This window comes from Astyanax mexicanus, chromosome 3 (assembly GCF_023375975.1).
Source record: "Astyanax mexicanus isolate ESR-SI-001 chromosome 3, AstMex3_surface, whole genome shotgun sequence".
NCBI lineage: Eukaryota > Metazoa > Chordata > Actinopteri > Characiformes > Acestrorhamphidae > Astyanax > Astyanax mexicanus.
The window spans coordinates 12,532,090-12,551,611 of NC_064410.1; the positions used below are offsets into that span (position 1 = coordinate 12,532,090).

At 37.8% G+C, this 19,522-nt stretch overlaps 1 protein-coding gene across 2 annotated transcripts; it reads left to right on the forward strand.

Annotated features, from left to right (window-relative positions):
• The first annotated feature begins 1,400 nt into the window (after positions 1-1,400).
• On the forward strand, positions 1,401-16,173 carry LOC103030721 (mitochondrial dynamics protein MID51). 2 transcript variants are annotated; one of them, XM_015602963.3, is made up of 6 exons: positions 1,401-1,514; positions 4,853-5,170; positions 5,285-5,442; positions 6,196-6,376; positions 7,635-7,894; positions 9,988-16,173. In XM_015602963.3, the coding sequence occupies exons 3-6, from the start codon at positions 5,296-5,298 to the stop codon at positions 10,804-10,806; spliced, it is 1,407 nt and encodes a 468-aa protein (XP_015458449.3). In that variant the 5' UTR covers positions 1,401-1,514; positions 4,853-5,170; positions 5,285-5,295; the 3' UTR covers positions 10,807-16,173. The 2 variants fall into 2 exon arrangements, with proteins under 2 accessions (XP_015458449.3, XP_015458450.3); XM_015602964.3 differs by having other exon boundaries at positions 1,414-1,514; positions 4,840-5,170.
• The last annotated feature ends 3,349 nt before the right edge of the window (positions 16,174-19,522 follow it).

Genomic DNA, 19,522 nt, shown 5'->3' on the forward strand with positions numbered 1-19,522 from the left:
TAGTATGACAGTTTTTCTAAAATTTGCTTGCTTAGAGTATTATATATACAGTAAATATATTCTGATATATTGAATCATAATAACTATATTGTACTACTGTATCATCAAGTTCTTGCCAATACACAGCCCTAATATTCAGGTTATACAATTTTATACTTCATGTGGTTCAGTGGCCATAAATGAGCCATCACTGTACTATTGCAGCCTTTAATTATACATTATATGTATTCTTTTCACAGTAGAGTAGAAGATATTACAGCAGTAAGCTAGGAAACGAAATCTCATTATTTGCAGCGTTGGTGACCTTCTGGTTTTAGCCTAACAGTTTAATGTGATATAGGCTCTCTGCTGTTAGTGGTACACTCTGTAATCAGGTTTCCGGTAAAGTTCACTTGAATATCATTATTCCACTCAAACATGTCAGCTGTTCGAAGCTGAAATAACCCCATGTGACTGACTGCAGGCCTGCTGCTCTACTATTTTACGGTCATCATGTGATCCAGTGCCTGGGAACTCACTACAGTTTGCAATTACACACAGAGCCTGTGTTCTTGCATCTTTAATTGTAGCAATTAGTTACTTATAACAATAGTAGAGCTCTCTGGTGATATTTAGACCTGTGTGTAGGGTATTTAAATTCCCTGCCTGGGTAGGCCGCACAAGTAGGCTAGGCTAGGTGACTAACTTTGCTACAGGCTGCTCAGTGTAGTATTTGTTTTCATTTAAGTTTAATTATAATTAAGTGTCTTTTAATTAGATTTATGCCATGCCTCACAAGAGACTCTAAAATATTGCCATAATCTATCCCTTCAGTATGGCGCTAAACACATATAATCATACCTTTTTTGTCACCTGTCCATGTTTAGGAATTATATTGAGAGACAAGAAAATTTAATTCATAATCACTATTATTATTATTATTATTATTATTATTATTATTATTATTATTATTATTATTATTATTATTATTATTATTATTATTGGTATAATCATTTTAAAGTGGTGTCTTAAGTTTTTAGGAAAACTGAAAAAGAAATTTACCATACACATATATATATATATATGGTAGTTGTATGCATTAAACCGATTGTCGTTCCACCTTAAAAAGTACCGTGTTCACATTGAGGAGTCCGTATGCGCCAGACTGTTGCAGCGACATTATTTAAGGTGGAACGAAAAAAAATTGAAAGAGGGAAAGTCAGTTTTTTTTTTTGGTTAAAAAAAATCTTGATACAATTTAGAATATACATATTATACATTAATATTAGTCGTGTGTGTATTTATTAGCCGTTCATGGTGATTAATATAATAGAATAGGTTATGGGGGCTGTTGTTGGGGGGACTTTACGGGCTGATGTGTAGCGGATGTAGTTAAATGTCTCGGGTTCCGAGGGGAAGGCGGTCGCTGGGCGCTGTGTGAGTGTGTGAGTGTGTGAGTGAGTGAGTGTAACTGAGTGTGAGCGGCCCCGCGGCTAAAGCGGAGAAACTCTCAGCTATAAAACAGATTATCAGCCGTAAGTGTTCACTATGAGGTTGTTAAAGCGTGTGTTTTTCCCGCATGTCCGCTGTGAGTGCGGGTTACTGCGGGTCCGGGTTTCTGCAGGCAGTAAAGGTCATCTGAACGCGCTGCTAACTGATTAGCCGGGCGGCTATCTACAGCGGTTTACTACAGCAGCGCGTGCTCAGAAACTCAGCTTAACGTTTAAATAGCTCCATATAACGTCTGTTTAAATGTTGAACGGAGAGCTGCTCCTCTCGCACAGGTTTAATGTGTTAGTTTGTAGGCTTTAGTATAAACGTGCTGTGATGTTAGTAAGCGTTTCAATGTTCGTTGCATTACATCATTTAGCTAACGTTAAACATTTGAACTAACGTTACTGTTATTCAACATTGCCTCGTAGGCATTGGTTAGTTACTAAAATTATGACATTGAATCAACGTTCATTATGCTATCTCGGTGCTTTAAATGGTTGGGCTGAGCTTTTCTACACTCAATTAATGCTGCAAAATGTGCTTTGCACTAATAATAATAAGTATTATTGTTGTTTAAACGTTTCTCTTTCTACACTGCAAAAACACAGTACATAATATGAGCATAGAATACAAACAATATATGCACTGTGCCACACCTTAAATCAGTGGGTTTTCATTATTAAAATTGTTTTACATTGTAGATTAATAAGGACGTCAACGATCCTGACCATATGAAAAACGTGTGGAATTATTTAGTGAACAAAAAAGATGTTAAACAAACCAGAATATGTTTTATAATTTAGATTCTTTAAAGTAGCATCTCTTGCTAAGATGACAGCTTTGCAGACATTAGCCTTTCTTTCAGTCAGCTTTATGAGTGAGAGTAGGGGTGGACGATATGGCTCTGAAATAATATCACGATATTTCAGGGTATTTTTGTGATAACGATATAATTGGCGATATAGGAAAACAGAAAAATAATTAATTAATTTCAGGAATATAGTATAAGAGTATAACAGCATAATCATAATGTGGCAAAATAAATAATATAGCATAAAATAATATAATGCAGCAAATAATATTGCAGAATATTTAGTGCATGCATATAAACTGCAAACAATAATGCAATAAATACAACTAAAGCTTCACAGTAAATAAAAGACTACTTTTAAGACAGAACAGCCCTATTATCACGATATGGATTTTTAAAATCATGATATTTCTGTGTCACGATATATTGTATACGATATAATATTGCCCACCCCTAAGTGAGAGTCTCCTGGAGTAGCTTTCAGTTAACTTGTCAAGAGATAATTACTTGAATTTCTTGCTCTTAATGTGTTTGAGAGCTTCAGTTGTAAAGTTGTGAAGAGATAGAGTTGGTATGATATAACTCTATTTGGGTAATGCTCTTATCCATATTATGGCAAGAACTATTCAACTACCTTAAGAAAAAAAAAGAAAAAGAAATGAAGGTCAGCCAGTATTCCTAAGTGCAGTTGCAAAGACCAAAACATAATAATGAATCTGGCTCTCATCAAGGCCTCCTCAGGATATGAAGACCAAGAGTTACTCAGCATCTCAGCACCTAAGTTCATCAACCGCAAGTTAGCACCCCAGAAAAGAGCACCTAAATGCTTTAGAGTATTTTAGTTTAACCATTTTTTAAGATAATACATGGTTCATTATGTGTTCCTTCATAGTCATTTATATATGACTTCATTATTAATTTAAAATGTAGGGGGGAAAATAATACATTGAATAAGAGGGTGAGTCCAAACTGGTACTGTACAGTAATAATATCAGTGAAGTTTAATGAAAGCTGCATATATAAAACCATAATGTTAAATCAATGTAAAATCCAAGTGTGCCAGTAAATCAATTCTGACATCAGAGATTATCATTTCAGTAAACTAAATAACAATAATGGTTGGTTCAATGTGCGTTTGCTCTTTGGGTTAATGCATTATTTGAGTAAGCTAGCTAGCTATATATTATCCCTACTGAAAGCTAAAGATCAGCTTTTTCTAGTAACTGGTGTCAGAAGGTCTGAACTGGTGTTTGATAGTCAAGGTCATCCAAGTTAAAAAGTACAGCTGGTTAGCCAGTGGGTTGAGCTTTGTTCTGGACTAGCAATGTGTCTTTATTTGAGTCTTTATTTATTTGCTTATTTGAGTTTGATAACTACTTTATCTGATATTTTAGCACAACCACCTTGGCCATGCTGGTCAATCAGCTTAGCCAGACTGTATATGCTGGACAACCTGGATGATTCCTGTGGTTAGGCTGGTCATAGTGATCTTTTTGGACAAATAGCTTAGACTTTCTGGTTGACTTACTTGGTTGTCTACACACTGGTAAGCCCCCTAAATCGTCAGCTAAAACTAATACATACCCAAAACCTAAACGACTCAAATGCTAAACTGATGAACCAGCTTGTTTCTTTTTAGCAAAGTTCATAGAGCAGGAAATCAAAACCCATGCAGTCCTTTGTTGAACACATGTAGTATGTGGTATTCCAGGTATTTATGGTGTAGTAAATGATCTGTATTTTATGACCACTGGACTGTTTAACAGCACAATGTTTACATGCTACCTCACTCCACTTCCACGTTTTTGTGTCATGAGCTCTTTTAATAGGGGTGGGAATATAATATAATATCATATTTTTTTAATTTGTATTTATGTGTTTATTTTATTGTATTAATATTGTTTATTCAGTGTTTATTTTTCTCAACCTTACATGCAGCTTTTAGACTAAACACAGGCAAAGGATCCTTGTAATATGAAATATGAAAATCACTGCTACAAAAAAGTTTTTTTTTTTCTTATAGAAACAAATGTCTGTCTTCTGAGATTGCCTCTGCAGCTTTTATACGTAAAGAGTATTTCATTTTTAACATTACATTAAAACGAATGAGATGCCCACCCCTACACTTTAATATGTACACTAATTTTTACTGTGCATATTGCAAGTTAATATCTATATGAATAGGTAATCCTTTTGTTATTTGACATTTTTTCTTTAGCTTTATTATTTCCTGTGATTGAAGCATTTAACTAGTAGTTGTACCATTTATTTTATTTATTTTATATTTCTCCTGTCTCCCTCCCAATTTATCTGGCCAATTTTCCCACCAATTCAGCTGTTATCCAGTTGTATGCCTTAACAGAAGGAGGGTGAAAACTGGCTTCACACATGTCGTCGGAAGTGTGTGCTTATCACCATCTCGCTGGACCACACAGAGCCCCGTTGTGCTGTTTATGACTATGTAGCTGACAAATAAACTTTTGAGTTACTACCTTTTGAAATTACACAGCAGCTACACTACATTCCCATGTTCTACCTGGTCTTCTGATCCACAGTGTATTTCTGCAGGTGTGTGTGTGAGACGCTCGTCTCTGCCCGTTGTGAACTCTCCCTGATGGGCGGCTGGTCTCGCACTGCCGTGCTGGAGCTGTACAGAGCGCTGCTCCGAGCAGGGCGCCACCTTCAGTACACCGACCGCAACTACTACCGACGCGCTGTGACCCGGGAGTTCAGGCGCTGCCAGGCCCTTAGCGCGCCGGGAGAGAAGGAGGACGCCCTGAAGAGAGGCCAGTTCTTCCTCACCAGCCGCCTGGGGGGGCTGGTCTAGTGTTCACCACCTGAAGTTAAACACCATCACTGCCATACAGCCGGCCTGAACAGCAGCAGGTAGGCTCTGATGGTTTACACTAAACCAGACGTGCCAAATTTTTGCCAGAATAAAAATAGGGCAAGCTTTAAAAGTTTTTGTATGTTAATCATTTGGATAATTTAAAATTGTAGGTAAGGACAGAATGGCAGGAGTAAATGGAGATAGAAAAGGAAAAAAAGATGACAACGGTATCGGCACTGCCATCGACTTTGTGCTGTCCAATGCCAAGCTGGTGCTGGGAGTGGGAGGAGCTGCCATGCTGGGCATCGCCACACTGGCAGTTAAAAGGGTGAGTTCAAACTAGCTACAGTGGCTTGCAAAAGTATTTATACCCCTTGAACCTATTCACATTTTGTCAAATAACAACCTTAAACATGTGTAAGGTTGTATTTTTTTTTGTTGAGACTTTAAGTGATAGACCAACACAAAGTAGAACATAATTTTTAAGTGGAACAAAAATTATACATAGTTTTAAAAATTTTAATCAAATGAAAATCTGAATCTGCTACTTTTTTCATTTTTGGATGATGGATTGAACATTCCTTTTTGGGATACGTGTAAGATTATTTTGATTTTAGAGATAATGATCTTAATAATTTTAATTCTTTTTTTCTCCTTTTTAAGACATCTGACTCAAAATAAGCATAAAAGTTCACTTGTCAAGTTTCTTGTGTCCAGATTGAAACTATAAAAAACGTTGATTTTTGCTTGATTTAAACTAATATTTCACTCATTTTGAGACTTGATATTCCTTTTGTTTTAGCAAATCTTACTAAGAAAAAAATGTTTACCCCATTGCCAGATATTTGCCAAACGATTTTTTTGCAGTGTATAGCTGCATTTTATTAGTAAAGTGTTGATACTTTTGATATTGTTAAATACATATTAATTAGTTTAAGGCATCTGCGCTTGTAATTTACAACTACAGTATTAAATAATAAAAATATGGACTTGAGTTTGTGGCTAAGGATTACTGTTCCATGTGTTTACTCTTCTGTCTGAATTCTCTTAATCTAGTTACCTATTTTGTCATTTCTCACAGATGTACGATCGTGCCCTCAGTGCTCCTTCCAGCCCAACTAAAGCAAACCAGTCTGGCAAAAGGAGCTGGGAGGAGCCAAGCTGGCTGGGGTCATCTCCACGCACTCTGAGCCGCGACATGAAACAGAACGTCAGTCGCTCCCTCCAAACCCTTCCCACCTCCTCTAATTCCTTCAAGCCAGGTATTTTCTATCTCAGTGAGACCTTTTAAACAAGCCCAGAGCTGTTATTTGTTGTACAAATCATCAGATCTTTCTGCCTTAGGGGGTTTCATTCATGTGGCTAAGCAATCTGTGTCTTTTGCAGTCTGTTTTGAGATATCTGCTCTGAAAATCACATCCAATCAATAATGTGACTTAACCACACACATCATTAACATCAAATTACGGCTGAACTAACAAAACTATGGATTCTACTCTCAGATAGTACACTCTGCTGTGTCCCGTTCACAGAAATGTACGTGCCCTAATGCATATATAGCTCTTTGTTAAATGTATTTGTATTCATTTTTTTGTTTGGGTTTGTGAATGCATGCCTTCATCAAGATAAAAACTAAAGTACGTCAGAGTACAGTTTTTAAAAATATCCTACAACAAAAGGTCTTATTCAAAAAGATCAGTTTTGTGTGTTTACGGAGCTCTGAAAATATCAGAGATGGATCAGGTTAAGGCAAGAAAATTGGAATTTTGCCACTTCAGCCTGGTTATGTTCAACTGATTTTTTTGCATAAATGCTGTAAGTGTTAATTCAATAATTCACACTTTCTGGTGTTTATTTTTACAAAAGTGACTTTTCTAATGTTAGGACTTTTATTAAGGCTGGGCCACAATTCACGCTGTGAGTGTTTAAAAATAGATAATGATGCATCATCGAGTTGCTGAATGTGGATTCTTCTAATAACTGTCTATATTTACTTTGCTGCTAGGTTTAAACACAGTGGAGCTGCTATTCTTCATTTATAGTGGGTATTTAAAACCCATGTGTTTGTTGAATAGCTGTCTGTAGCTTCCTCAGATTAGTGAGTTTTTTTTTTTGTTAAGTGTTATAATGGTGTTTTTGTGTGTTGTTAAAGAATTTTTTAAAACTATATTTTATATTAGTGTTTAGGTGTGTAGTAAATAGCTTGAGCAAGACCACCCTCTCTTCATTCTGTAGTTCTGTGTGTCCTGTGTGTGCTGTGTATACTATGGGACATTTATATAGATAGAGATTTAGCCTAGTCTTGTACTATACAGCATTGAAATGAAAATATAGTGTATGTATTATACCCCTCCAGCCCACACTCTACTTTAAACACATTTGGCCTAAGACTTGTGTGAATTTACTTATTAGGATGAGTGTTTTCAGAGTAGTTTAGTTTTGGAAATGAGAAGCACCAAGAAGGTTCTTAAGTTGTGACCTTTATGTAATTTTAACGTCATGCTGTGTTTTTTGTCGTAGATTATCTGCGCCGGGCTGTGGGTCGTGATGGCAGCACTAGTAAAGCTGACCTGCAGAGGGCGCGCCTGCGCCTGTCTCTACAGGAGCACCTCTGGGCCTTTTTTCACGAGCGGGTGACCATCCCCGCCGAGGAGCAGGCAGTGGCCAAACGCGCCGCCCTGGACATCTGCGCCGAGCTACGGGTTTTCCTTCATGCCAAACTGCCTGACATGCCCCTGAGGGAGATGTACCTCAGCGGCAGCTTGTATGATGACCTACAGGTGAGGAAAGAGAAGAGTTGTCAGTAGTAGTTTCTTTATAAGTATTATAATAATAATGAAATGCTATAGAAAGAAATATGCAGAAAAAGAAAAATGTGGTCTGCATTGGACAGTGTAATGTTTGTTAGTTATTATTTTTTGAAAATCATCAATGCCAACTTTTTTATTTCTTCCCCTCAAGATTTTAACTTGAGGGAAAATGAATTTGTACAAACAGATTTTCTATTTTGCATCTTTTACCAATAGGACTACAAATAGAGTTGGGCTGTATACACTTTTTTTATATTGTGTCAAAACATTACCATAGTGTACATATTACCAGCGGCCTTGGTTTAACATGGCTTTGTTTACAGACCAAGTGAACACTGCACACACAATTAAGTTAACATTTAGATGAGAATGTTATTAATAAAATAGTTATGTTTTATTATAGCTGGTTAGCTATCTTGTGTAAGTAACTATAAGGTACCGTATTTTTCACACTATAAGGCGCAACGTATTATAAGGCTCACTATCTATGAATGTCTATTTTCATACATACGGCGAACTGGATTATAAGGCACATTTTAAGAGACACTATAAGGAACTTCAAATTCAGGAGGTCTCGCTGCTAGAGAATGGTGGGGGTTAGCTAACTAAGTTAAGCTAAGTAAAGCTAAGCTAAGTAAACAAAATTGTACTAAAAAAAATATTTTCTTTTAAAGTCTAACGAGCGCTGGTGTAAATCTACACAGTGAGTAAAGCGCTTCTGTTTATTTACAGTAAGCTTAGATTACAGAATTTCTCCAGTACTAAGAGCTGGAGCATTAGCATTTGCGTCTAACTGCTCCAGCAGTGCTAGCTTGGGTTAGGAGCAGGCTACAGTCTGATAATACTTACCTCTGAATGGGGAAATGGCAAACACAGTTAGCAGGTAATGCTAATGCTACTCCAGCAGTGCTAGCCCGAGTTCATGAGCAGGCTACAGTCCGATAATACTCACCTCTGAACGGGGAAATAGCGACTAATGCTAATGCTACTCCAGCCCCGGTGCTGGAGAACTAAACTATAGAACTAAACCATAACGTTGTACTTCAGCAGAGTGGCTTTACTGCTTCTTACAGCCTGACTGGTAAAATTCATACATAAGACGCACTGAATTTAAAAGGCACACTGACGTTTTTTGTAAAAATTTTAGGTGCGACTTGTAGTGTGAAAAATACGGTAGACAACACTTGCCGGATTTCACTTTTTACCGAGTCCTGTGGTGTTGGGTTCTAACGTTCACTTGCTAAGCTAACCTCTATTACAGATATACAGAATTTAACAGAACTCAGTACAGCTGTTTTTAACTAACAAACCTAAGTACTGGTTATAAAAACTGATTAAGGGAAGTCTTTGTTAGTTAGCGTTAGATGACGTTCAGTAACAGACTAATTGCTAACACTACATCATAGACGAGTAGATATCTAACAAGCTAACAGGCTAAACACTTACAGCACAGCACAGACCATGTTCTTGTTAAATGAGGCTCAAATCCCACACCTATAGAAGATAAAACCACACCTGCACACACAGTTTAATGAACGTTCTCCAGAGACGATAGGGCCAACTAGTGCAGTCATGTGTTTTGTTTCCTTTCCCACCAACTTCTTTCCAAAGAGCAAAGAACAATTCAGACAGTGGCCGTCTTAAATGCACATGAAAGAATGAGCTGTTTTGGCCTGTAGTAACAAGACACAAATTTGGCAAGATATGAAATACCGTCCTCATTTGAAAATACTGTTAAAACATTTTAATACTGCTGTATGCTGTTTTACCATCATACCAATGAAACCTCACTACACAATCAGAATTTTGTTAAATGCAGAACGTCTGAATATCTAGAAAAGATTGATTTTGCATTTTTTCCTGTTGTCCTGTTTGTGAAAGGCACAAATGACAATGTTCTTAACTATATGGAAAAAAGGTCTATAATAAGATTTACACTCTGTTTGTTATTTTAGCACCAAGTCATCAGTAAATTGAACTGATAAACATTACACAGACCTGCATTATATTGTGTATTATTTATAGTAGATTAGCCTCTGTTTAATCAGTTTGCTCTGTTGTAGGTGGTAACAGCAGATCATGCTCAGCTCATGGTTCCTATGATCCTGGAGAAGAACCTGTGGTCGCCTATCCCCGGTGAAGACACGATCATGAACCTTCCTGGTTTCTGGCTCGTCCGCCGAGAAAACCTGGAGTATTTCCCCCGGGGCAGCAGCTACTGGGATCGCTGTATGGTGGGTGGGTACCTTTCTCCCAGAAGTGTTCTGGAGGTGTTTGAGAAGCTGGTTGCAGGTTCCATTAATTGGCCTGCGATTGGAAGCGTTTTAGATTACGTTATTCGACCTGTGGTACCTTCGGAAACTCTTACGCTGGAGGTGCAGTACGAGACGGACCGGCGGCTATATGTGGACTTTCTTCCATTGCTGGTTATGGAGGACGGAGTTTCGCTGATAGCCAAACCGCACCGGTTGGCTGCTGAGAGATACGAGAACCTGTGGCGTCAGAGTTTTCGGGTGACGGAAACGTCCAAGCTTCGCGCTCTGGATCAGGAGGATGGCGGTTGCCGCTGTGTGTGTCTGAGAGTAGTTAAAGCTGTCTGCAAGCTAAACCCTGCGCTGGCACGGCTGAACGCCAGTCAGCTCACTAATGCCATCCTTCTCCTCAGTGAACGAGAGGGCGACTGGACTCAGGAGGCGCTGGCCGATCGCTTCACACAGCTGCTGCGTACACTAGTGGGACACCTGGAGGCTGGAAGGCTGCCGTCTGCCCTTAACCAAAAAGTGAACCTGTTCTGTGAGCTCACCCCACAGGAAGTAGATGAACTCGGATACACACTTTACTGTGCTCTTTCAGACCCAGAGAGCCTTTTGAGAACTGCCTAGCACACACACACGCACGCACACACACATTTACACACGCATACATGCTACTTTAGCTTTTCTTTGCTAAAGTACGATGCTGCTTGCCTCCTCAGTGTTGAACATTAGTGTTTGTCATGTTTGTGTATACTTTATAATTTTTCACAAAACACAAATAAACATAGCCCAAAAAAGTAATGAAATGTGTTTGGTAGATTATTTCTTTCTTGTAACCATATATTTTGGCAATTAATCTTCTACTGTTGGAAAGCCTGTACATTTTTCTTTTAAATTGAACCAGATTTGAAAGGAAGATGCATTTGTGGGATGTGCATCAGAGCTGAGTATGGGGGTTGCACCCATTAAAAAAACTTGCCAAATCCTACTAGCTAATGCCAAACAGTTTATTCTACCATTGACTCGTTTGGTGTTTGAAGATCTTCTTTGGGTTTCGTTTTAATGGAAAGCCCACTTCTTGGCCTGTCTCTGACATCCACCATTATGTGTAACTTGTCCTTCAATTTGGGGATGGTACCAGGGCTCACTCCAAATAATGCTTCAAATAATAACTTGATTTTGTGGAACCCCAGTTTGAAGTTCCCCTATCGCACATGCTCTATTCAGATCAGTCAAACATGGCATGATGCCGATTCTTGGTGCAAAAACACCTACTGACCACTGTAACCAGGGACCATGTTCACAGGTGCATCACCTGGGGGAACCAAAAGCTAAAAACAAGTGTCTGTAGCAACAGCAGAATAAGCTGTTCAGTATTGGCAGAAAAGATTTGGCTTTTTTTTTTCATAGGTGCAACCCACATATTCAGTTCTGCTGCTCATCCCACAAATTCATGTTCCATACAATTGTGTCTCCATTTAAAAGGGAAATTAACAGGCTTTCCAACAATGTGAGATTTAATGTAAAGAAGCATTGTTACAACAAAGAAATCCTCTACCAAACTTACTTGTTGTGCTATGTTTGGTTTCAAATTTCCAGTTTGAGTCTGGAAAACCTGACTGCAGCACAGTTATAACCTGTGATAACCTGTACAGGTTAGGTTAGGTCTGTTAGAAGGGCCCATACAAGAACAAATCAATACGTTTTTATCTTATTTAAAAGTAGGAGTTTGTTCTGGTACGAAACACTGTTAAAGCTTAATTATCCCCCAGTGAGAATGTGTAGACCCAACCCCCTTTCACCACTTGGCCCTATCATGGGAGATGGTGCAGAAATTATTTATTATTGTCCATTAGTTAATTTCTCTGTGAAGGAGAGCTAAATTAGCCTTGATCCTTTCCAGCTTGAATGCTGCAGCCCCTGCCGTCTGTTGCACCATTTAAGGTGGAACGAGAAAGTTAGCTAGCTACTGAGACAAACTACTAGCAATCTTTTTTATGCTTGGTATGAAGAATTTGGCCATAAAACATTGAAACTACACATTAAACCATGGTATTATAGTGCTAAATGTCACTTTTAACTAGGAAAATATTTACATTTGTGGGTTTCTTACCAGTGATTTTCATACCCCTTCGTTTGAAGTGTACCTCTGGAAAAATCTCAGTTTGAAGGGCTAACAAGCCCTAATCCCTTTCCCCTACCCCTTTAGTATAACGAGAATCGGGACCCCTACCCCTTGGCGTGCATGCGCAAAACAGAGGGGTATGGTTAAGGGGTAGGAACAAGAGGTGAAGTGGAATTGGGCCTTAATCGGCAGAAAGACAGCCTGCATGTAATTGATCTATTACTTCAGCCAACTGCAGTGTAGCCACGCCCACTGTCACTGAAATTTTAAGGAGTGTTTTAAGCATGGGCTGCTTTTTGTAAATTTCTAATTACAAACCAGTGTAACCAATCAGAAAATGGTTGTCTATAAAAACATTATTAATTGAATTTTAGAAAGTGGAAAGCTTCACAATACAATAATAAAACAAATAACTGTACATTTAAATATGTAGGATATTGTATGTGTATCGAGGGTGTTGGTTCTTTTAACCCTTTAAAGGATCACTCCTACCTAATTTCTGTCCACAGCATCTGTGGCAAATGCTCAGTTACTACAGACAGATTTGCTGCACTTTACTTGTAATTTGTGAACCCTATTATGGACAGTAGAGTCCAATATATTTTAAGCGTCAACAGTGTGAAGTGTGTTCTGAGTCAGCAGGTTTCCTGTTCCTGTACTGAGCGTAACCGTGCCCAGAAATGATTGGCTGTGTTGATGCACCATACGTTAGAACTGTGAAAGATGATGACCATTAGAGTATTAGACCAGACTACACCGATTGGAGAATATAACTCTATAAGCCTCAAGGCTCAGTCAGGTCCCTTTCCAGCCCTGCCTCCACTCTTTCATTTCCCTTCATTACTCACACACTCTGCTCCCATGCCTGTCAGAGCCGTTAGCTTTCAGCAGATCTTCAGTGAAGTTCATCGTATCAAACTGTGGGTAGAGCTTCCCTTTCAAATAGCTGTGGTTTCAGTGTTTAGAGGATGTGGTCTTTGTGTCTGAAGTATTTATTCTTATTGTCTGAGAGACTTTAGTCCACGGAAGATCTCAGGAGAAGCTTTGAGCCTTTCTGTTGATTAATTTTTTCATAGCTTTATTTATTTTCAGCTGTGAGCAGATGTAGCAGGAAGAAGCAGCTGCTTCAGATGCGTTAGCTGTTGCTCGTGGGGAGGAAAGAATAGCAAATGGCCTTAGTTTCTAGAAGAACTGAGAATGGAACCCAGAACGCTGCCTGATTGAGTGTTGTAGCACAACAGTCATCATTATGCAAAATTTCACTTGAAATATTCTGCCCATCACAGAAACAACTGCCATTTATGATGGTCTTGGATTGGAGAGAATGGGTTTTGGAATATTTAGCCAGTATAGGTTGATCTGTTTGTTGCCAAAAATGTCTTTAATGAATACAAAAAAAAAACAATCACACTCTTTTTTTTGAGGAAACATCTCATTGTCACTGTGTGTATATGAAGATATTACAGAGCTGTGTGTGTATAGTTTTTGTATATGTGTGTAATAGTGTGCTGTCAGTTCAGATGAAGCTATTTATGAAATGATTAAAGAATCTAAACTTGGAGAAGCTTATGAGAATGTTTTTATGAAAGTGTTTTTGAGATAATGAGCGCACACGGATGTCCTTACTCTGGCATCAAACCCATAGAGTATCTCGGAGTAATGGTAACTTTTTCCTTACTTAAGATCGGTGAGCATGGCTCGAATATTTGACCTAGAGATGACAAATGTAAATGTCCAGAATTTTTGTACCTGTCTAAAGACTTTACCTAGTGGATGTACCTGAAATCAAACTAATATTTTGTGGTACTTGGATAATGTTTATCGGCTTTACATTTGGTTTTCAGTCACACAGTTTTATTGAATGGTTAACCTATTGTCATGTTGCTGTTAAACCTGTTATTTACACAGTGGAAACATCCAGAACTTCATTCCCTGTAAATCCTCTGCACTAAAATGGCTAATATGGGATCTATGTGTCCTTTAGAAAAACATTGTGATCATTGTGATGATAATGATCATTTTGCTGGAAAAATCCAGGGTGAAACTAAACCTTTAAACTAAATTGATCCAGCATGTATTACCAGTGGCCTAAAACCTTAAATCTCCCTTTTTGACATTGTAAATCAGCTGGCTTTTTTACATTGTATGCCAATTTCATGATGCATGAGCCAGTCAAATGATCCAATATGACTTCCATTTAAAGTAAAAAAAAGGGAGTGTTTTGGAGATACAGGGTTTTTGCATGACAGTAATGATATACAGGTAGAGCTGGGCAGTTAGTCAAAATCAAAACTGTCATCCAGATTGTAATATTTTTAAGATCAAATAATGTTTTTCTAGATTTTGAATGTCAAAGTCAAAATTTTAAATTTGTGTTGCGGGTCGCTCGCTTGTTGTAATAACAGAAAAATCTAATAAAGATTTTGAAATTAAGGCTATGTTCACACAGCAGGTGAAAGTTGCACAAATCTCAAATCACAATTTTCTCATGTCTGTTTTAGGGTTTTATCATTCATTTATCATTCATCTCCATTTTCCCTTTGCACAGCCTTTCTTTAATGTAAAAACAGTATGAATTCTGCTTTGGCTGTTCAGACAGTGTTAAATTGCTTGATATGTAATAAATTTCTATAGCATATATTTAAGTGGCCCAGATCAGAATTGAAAATGTCAAACTCCTACACAAACAACACATACACTATATTGCCGAAAACATTTGCTCACCCATCTACATCATTAAACTCAGGTTCCAATCACTTCCAAGGCCAAAGGTGCATAAAAGCAGACACCAAGGTATGCAGACTGCTTCTACAAACATTAGTGAAAGAATAGGTCGCTCTCAGGAGCTCAGTGAACTCCAGCACTGTGGTACTGTGATAGGATGCAGCACCTGTACAACAAGTCCAGTCGTGACATTTCCTCACTACTAAATATTCCACAGCCAACTGTCAGTGATATTATAACACAGTGGAAAAGACTGGGAACAACAACTAACCCGGTCAGTGAAAAATAACTGAGCGGGGTCAGCGGATGCTGTGGAACCAACTTTCTGCAGTCACTACAGATCTCCAAACTTTATGTACCTTCAGATTAGCTCAAGAACAGTACAGCATAGATCACTAAACGCAATGCAGACGAGCGGATATTTTTGGCAACATTGTTGATCATGTAAAATATCAGATTGGACCACATTTACTTGCTGTGTGAACATAGCTTAAGAAGTATCCTAAACACAGATCTGCCAAAATCGAAATTATAATTGAGCAGCAGCTTGTTTTTGAGGAAATGTTGGTTGTTTCTAATCTTTCAATCCTTATAAGTATACCTCATAGGTACTGGCTCACAGTTTATCTGACCACTAAATCAGGCCTGTTCTAATTGGGTTAATGTTTCTCTTTTTGTATTTTCACCCTCTCCAAGAAAGTTTCCTTTTTAATGTTGAAAAGCAGAGTATGAAAGGAAGGTTGGTTGCAAGGTGCCTGCCTGTTTTCCCTTTAGGTTTTGTGATGAGGAACAGCTCAATAAAGAAATCCTGCAGCTTTAAATCAGAGCTGTTTTATGTAGTGTATGAAACCAAACAATCCTGCAGTGTGCCCCTGAACACTGCCTTAGTTTTCCACATGTTTAGCATGGATGGAATGGTACATGTGGTTAAAAATCAACATAATATCCTAAGAAAAAAATATGTAAAAAGAGAAAAATGTAAAAGTTTTTAGTATTTTTATATGTACATGTACAGATGTAACCAAAACAAGGCAATATTTCTCTGTACTGTTATTGTATCAAACCGTCTGTGACTGAAGTGTGTGGAAATTCCACCAATTTCTTCCATTTTCTGCTTCATTAAATGAATAAGATATGTGAATTAAGAGTTTGATTGTTTGGTGTGGGTCAGAATTGTGAAAAGTGGTGGTGATCTCTTACAGAAAGTTAACAAACAAAATGCTTATGAATAGCCTGCGTAATGCCTTAGTTTTACAGTAGTTTTGAGTAGGGCTGTGTACTGGCAAAAATATTTGGCAAAACGATTCTTCTTATGGTACATAATACATATGGTATGTATTGTGCTACTGCAATCGTAGTGTTAATCACAATATTCTATTTCAAACTCATAAGAGCCCAGACCCATTTCTGATTATTGATACTAATTTCACAATTTAATCAGATGAATTCAGTCAGCAGCTCACATATATATTGGTTTCTTATTGTGGGAACATGGCTGTAAATATTTTAAGTTTACAATTCTGATGTAACACATTGTAACACATATGATGACAACAACATTTCCCTATCTATTATTGACATGTTGTTTTAAAAATCAGTTCTATGTTCTAGAAATTGGTTCTAACTAGTTCTGTGAAACATAAAACTTTAATTTAAGCATTTTGATTGGTTAAATGGTTTGAATGATTATTTCATTTACACACTATTTTACTTGACTTACTATCTTTATCTTTGACAGTGTTGTGTAAACTAAGATTTTTCAAATTGATGTTTAATTTCATGATGTCTCTTAATATAAAACTCCTTAATTACGGCAACTTTTAGACTCTTTGGCCCGTTTTTCTGCGCTAGAAATGCGCAGCCTCTCCGCTTTTAGACTCTTTGGCCCGTTTTTCTGCGCTAGAAATGCGCACTCTCTCCGCTTTAGACTCTTTGGCCCTGTTTTTCTGCGCTAGAAATGCACACCCTCTCCGACTCTTTGGCCCGTTTCTGACACCTAGCGTTCAAACTTTAAATCTCACATTATAAAACCTGCTTAACAGCGGGCCAACTTTCATTCTATTTCTAAAATACCTTGCGGGCCGCTACAAAAAAGGAAACGGGCCGCAAATGGTCCGCGGGCCGTAGTTTGGACACCCCTGCTTTAGAGTTAAAGTAAAGGACAGAATTCTGTAAGGGACAAAACACAGTTTTTATAGGGTCCATGACACACATACATCACCATAGGCGTCTTTTGGGATAAAATCTGTGTGTTTTTTATAGAGAGGAGTATGATTTGGCAGGCTTTAAACACAACACAATATGAAACACTGACTGCCGCTATTCCTAACATATGAGCTAATTAAAACTCAATACTGTTTTTTTTTTTATCAATACAGTAAGGCAATTCAAAATATTGTGATGTGATGGAATATTGATATTATCTTACACCCGTAGTTTTGAAAAGCTTTTGGGTCTTGAAATGTTCTACAAAATGAATTCAGGATGGAGGGATACATGAAAATAGTCAACAAATAAAACTTATTTTAAAAATATTTTGTAGTGTTGTGCTGATACTGGCACTTAAACACAGTATCAGTATCGCCAATAGAAGGCCCTGATACAATGCAGCCATTACAGACATGCAGGCATGCCACTAGACGATTCTTGACAGCAGCCAGCAGCATGTCCAGGGTCTGGGGTTATTATACTTTCCTACTACATCTGGTGGGTTTGTATAGTAAATAAAATGGCAATATTTGTGTTTAGTCATGGTTAATGATGCCTGCTTCCATTCATCACCACTGAAAAGAGAATCAGATTCTGTAAGTTTCTCTATAATGAAGCATTTTATCAGTGGAGCACACTGAACCCGACTTTGAGTTTACGTCTCAGTGACTAATCACACAGAAATTGGTGGAATTTCCCTGAAGGAGAAAATAATACAATTGAGTCCTCTGCAGACAGGGCCATTTCTGAGTGTTTGGTCTCTTACTTATCTCAGTATTCAGTATGCAGAATTGGAAAAAAAAACATTTATTTTATCGAAAAATGTTAAAATAAAAGCTGAAAAAAAAAAAAAGTAAATTCCCCAGAGGGCTTAGGCCCTAAGTGACAACCCCCCTTTAAGACATTGCCCTGTCTGCAGGAGTATCACTGTTTTTTTTTTTCTTTTATAACTTGGTCCATCCTGAGCACCGCTGTCCACGCAAGCTGTGCTTCCATTGATCACAAACACGATCAATCAAAGACTACCTCCACCCTGCACACCTCCAGCTTTGCATGCAGTGTCTCCATTTATTTTCTTTATTCATTTATTTTTTTGTTTGTTTTGTTTGTTTGTTTGGTTTGGTTCTTGATATGAATGGTACACAATGCACTTTGTATAATCCAGTCTGTGTGGTGGAGATGTTTTCCAGTGAGCCACTGTGGATGAAAATAAAAAAAAATAAAAAGCTCCAGTGTCGACCCCTGTGTGATTTATAATTGATTGTGTATGTGTATGGCAAGCCTGCATATAAATTAGTATATCATGATTACTCAATTAAAAACTCAAAAAATCAAAAACATTTCAAAATAGAGCTGGGGAATATGATGATACATTATTGTATTGTGATACATTTGAATTTTTATAAATACAATTGGAAACACTAGGGTATAATTCTTATCACATGTGCACTTCAACTGTGAGAGACAGAATCTTAAAAAAAATTACATTGTATAATTTTAATTAATTAATGTCTCTCTAATTTCATAAAGTATTTTATCGCCTACTAACCAGCAAGAAATCTCTCACAGACCTGTGTTTCTTTAAGAAGCTACTCCTAAAACGGCACTTATTATCTGTATCATCTGCACCCATTTTAACTCGTTAACTGTATGAGACACCTGTCCACACAATCAATCCATCACACTCCAACCTCTGCACCATGGCCAAGACCGAAGAGCTGTCTAGGAACACCAGGGAGAAAACTGTAGACCTGCACGTGGCTGTTGGCACAATTATTTAAAAAAAAATAGAAGAAACAAAAGATGACTGTTCATCTTCATTGATCTGGGGCTGTAGGTACACTTTAATGGTGAGAGACGGAATAAAAAAAATGTAATGATTGTAATAGGTGATTAACTCAGGAATACGTTTAATAGTGAAAGTAAGAGCATTTCCACATGCTCATTGCAAAGTGAACTCAAGTAATTGGGACTAAAGGCTAGCTACATATCACCACATATCAGTGAGGCTGACCAGCAAAAACGACTTTAGTTTGTCAGGGAGCATAAAGATTGGACACTTAAACAATGGTAGAAGGTCATGTGAGTCTGATGAGTCCAGATTTACCCTGAATGAGGTCAGCTGACTACCTGAATATACTGAATATAGACCAGGTTATTCCATCAATGGATTTTTTTTCTTCACTGATGACACGAACATATTTCAAGATGACAGTGACAGGACTCATGGGGCTGGAATTGTGAAAGAGTGATTCAGGGAGCATGAGATCATCATTTTCACACATG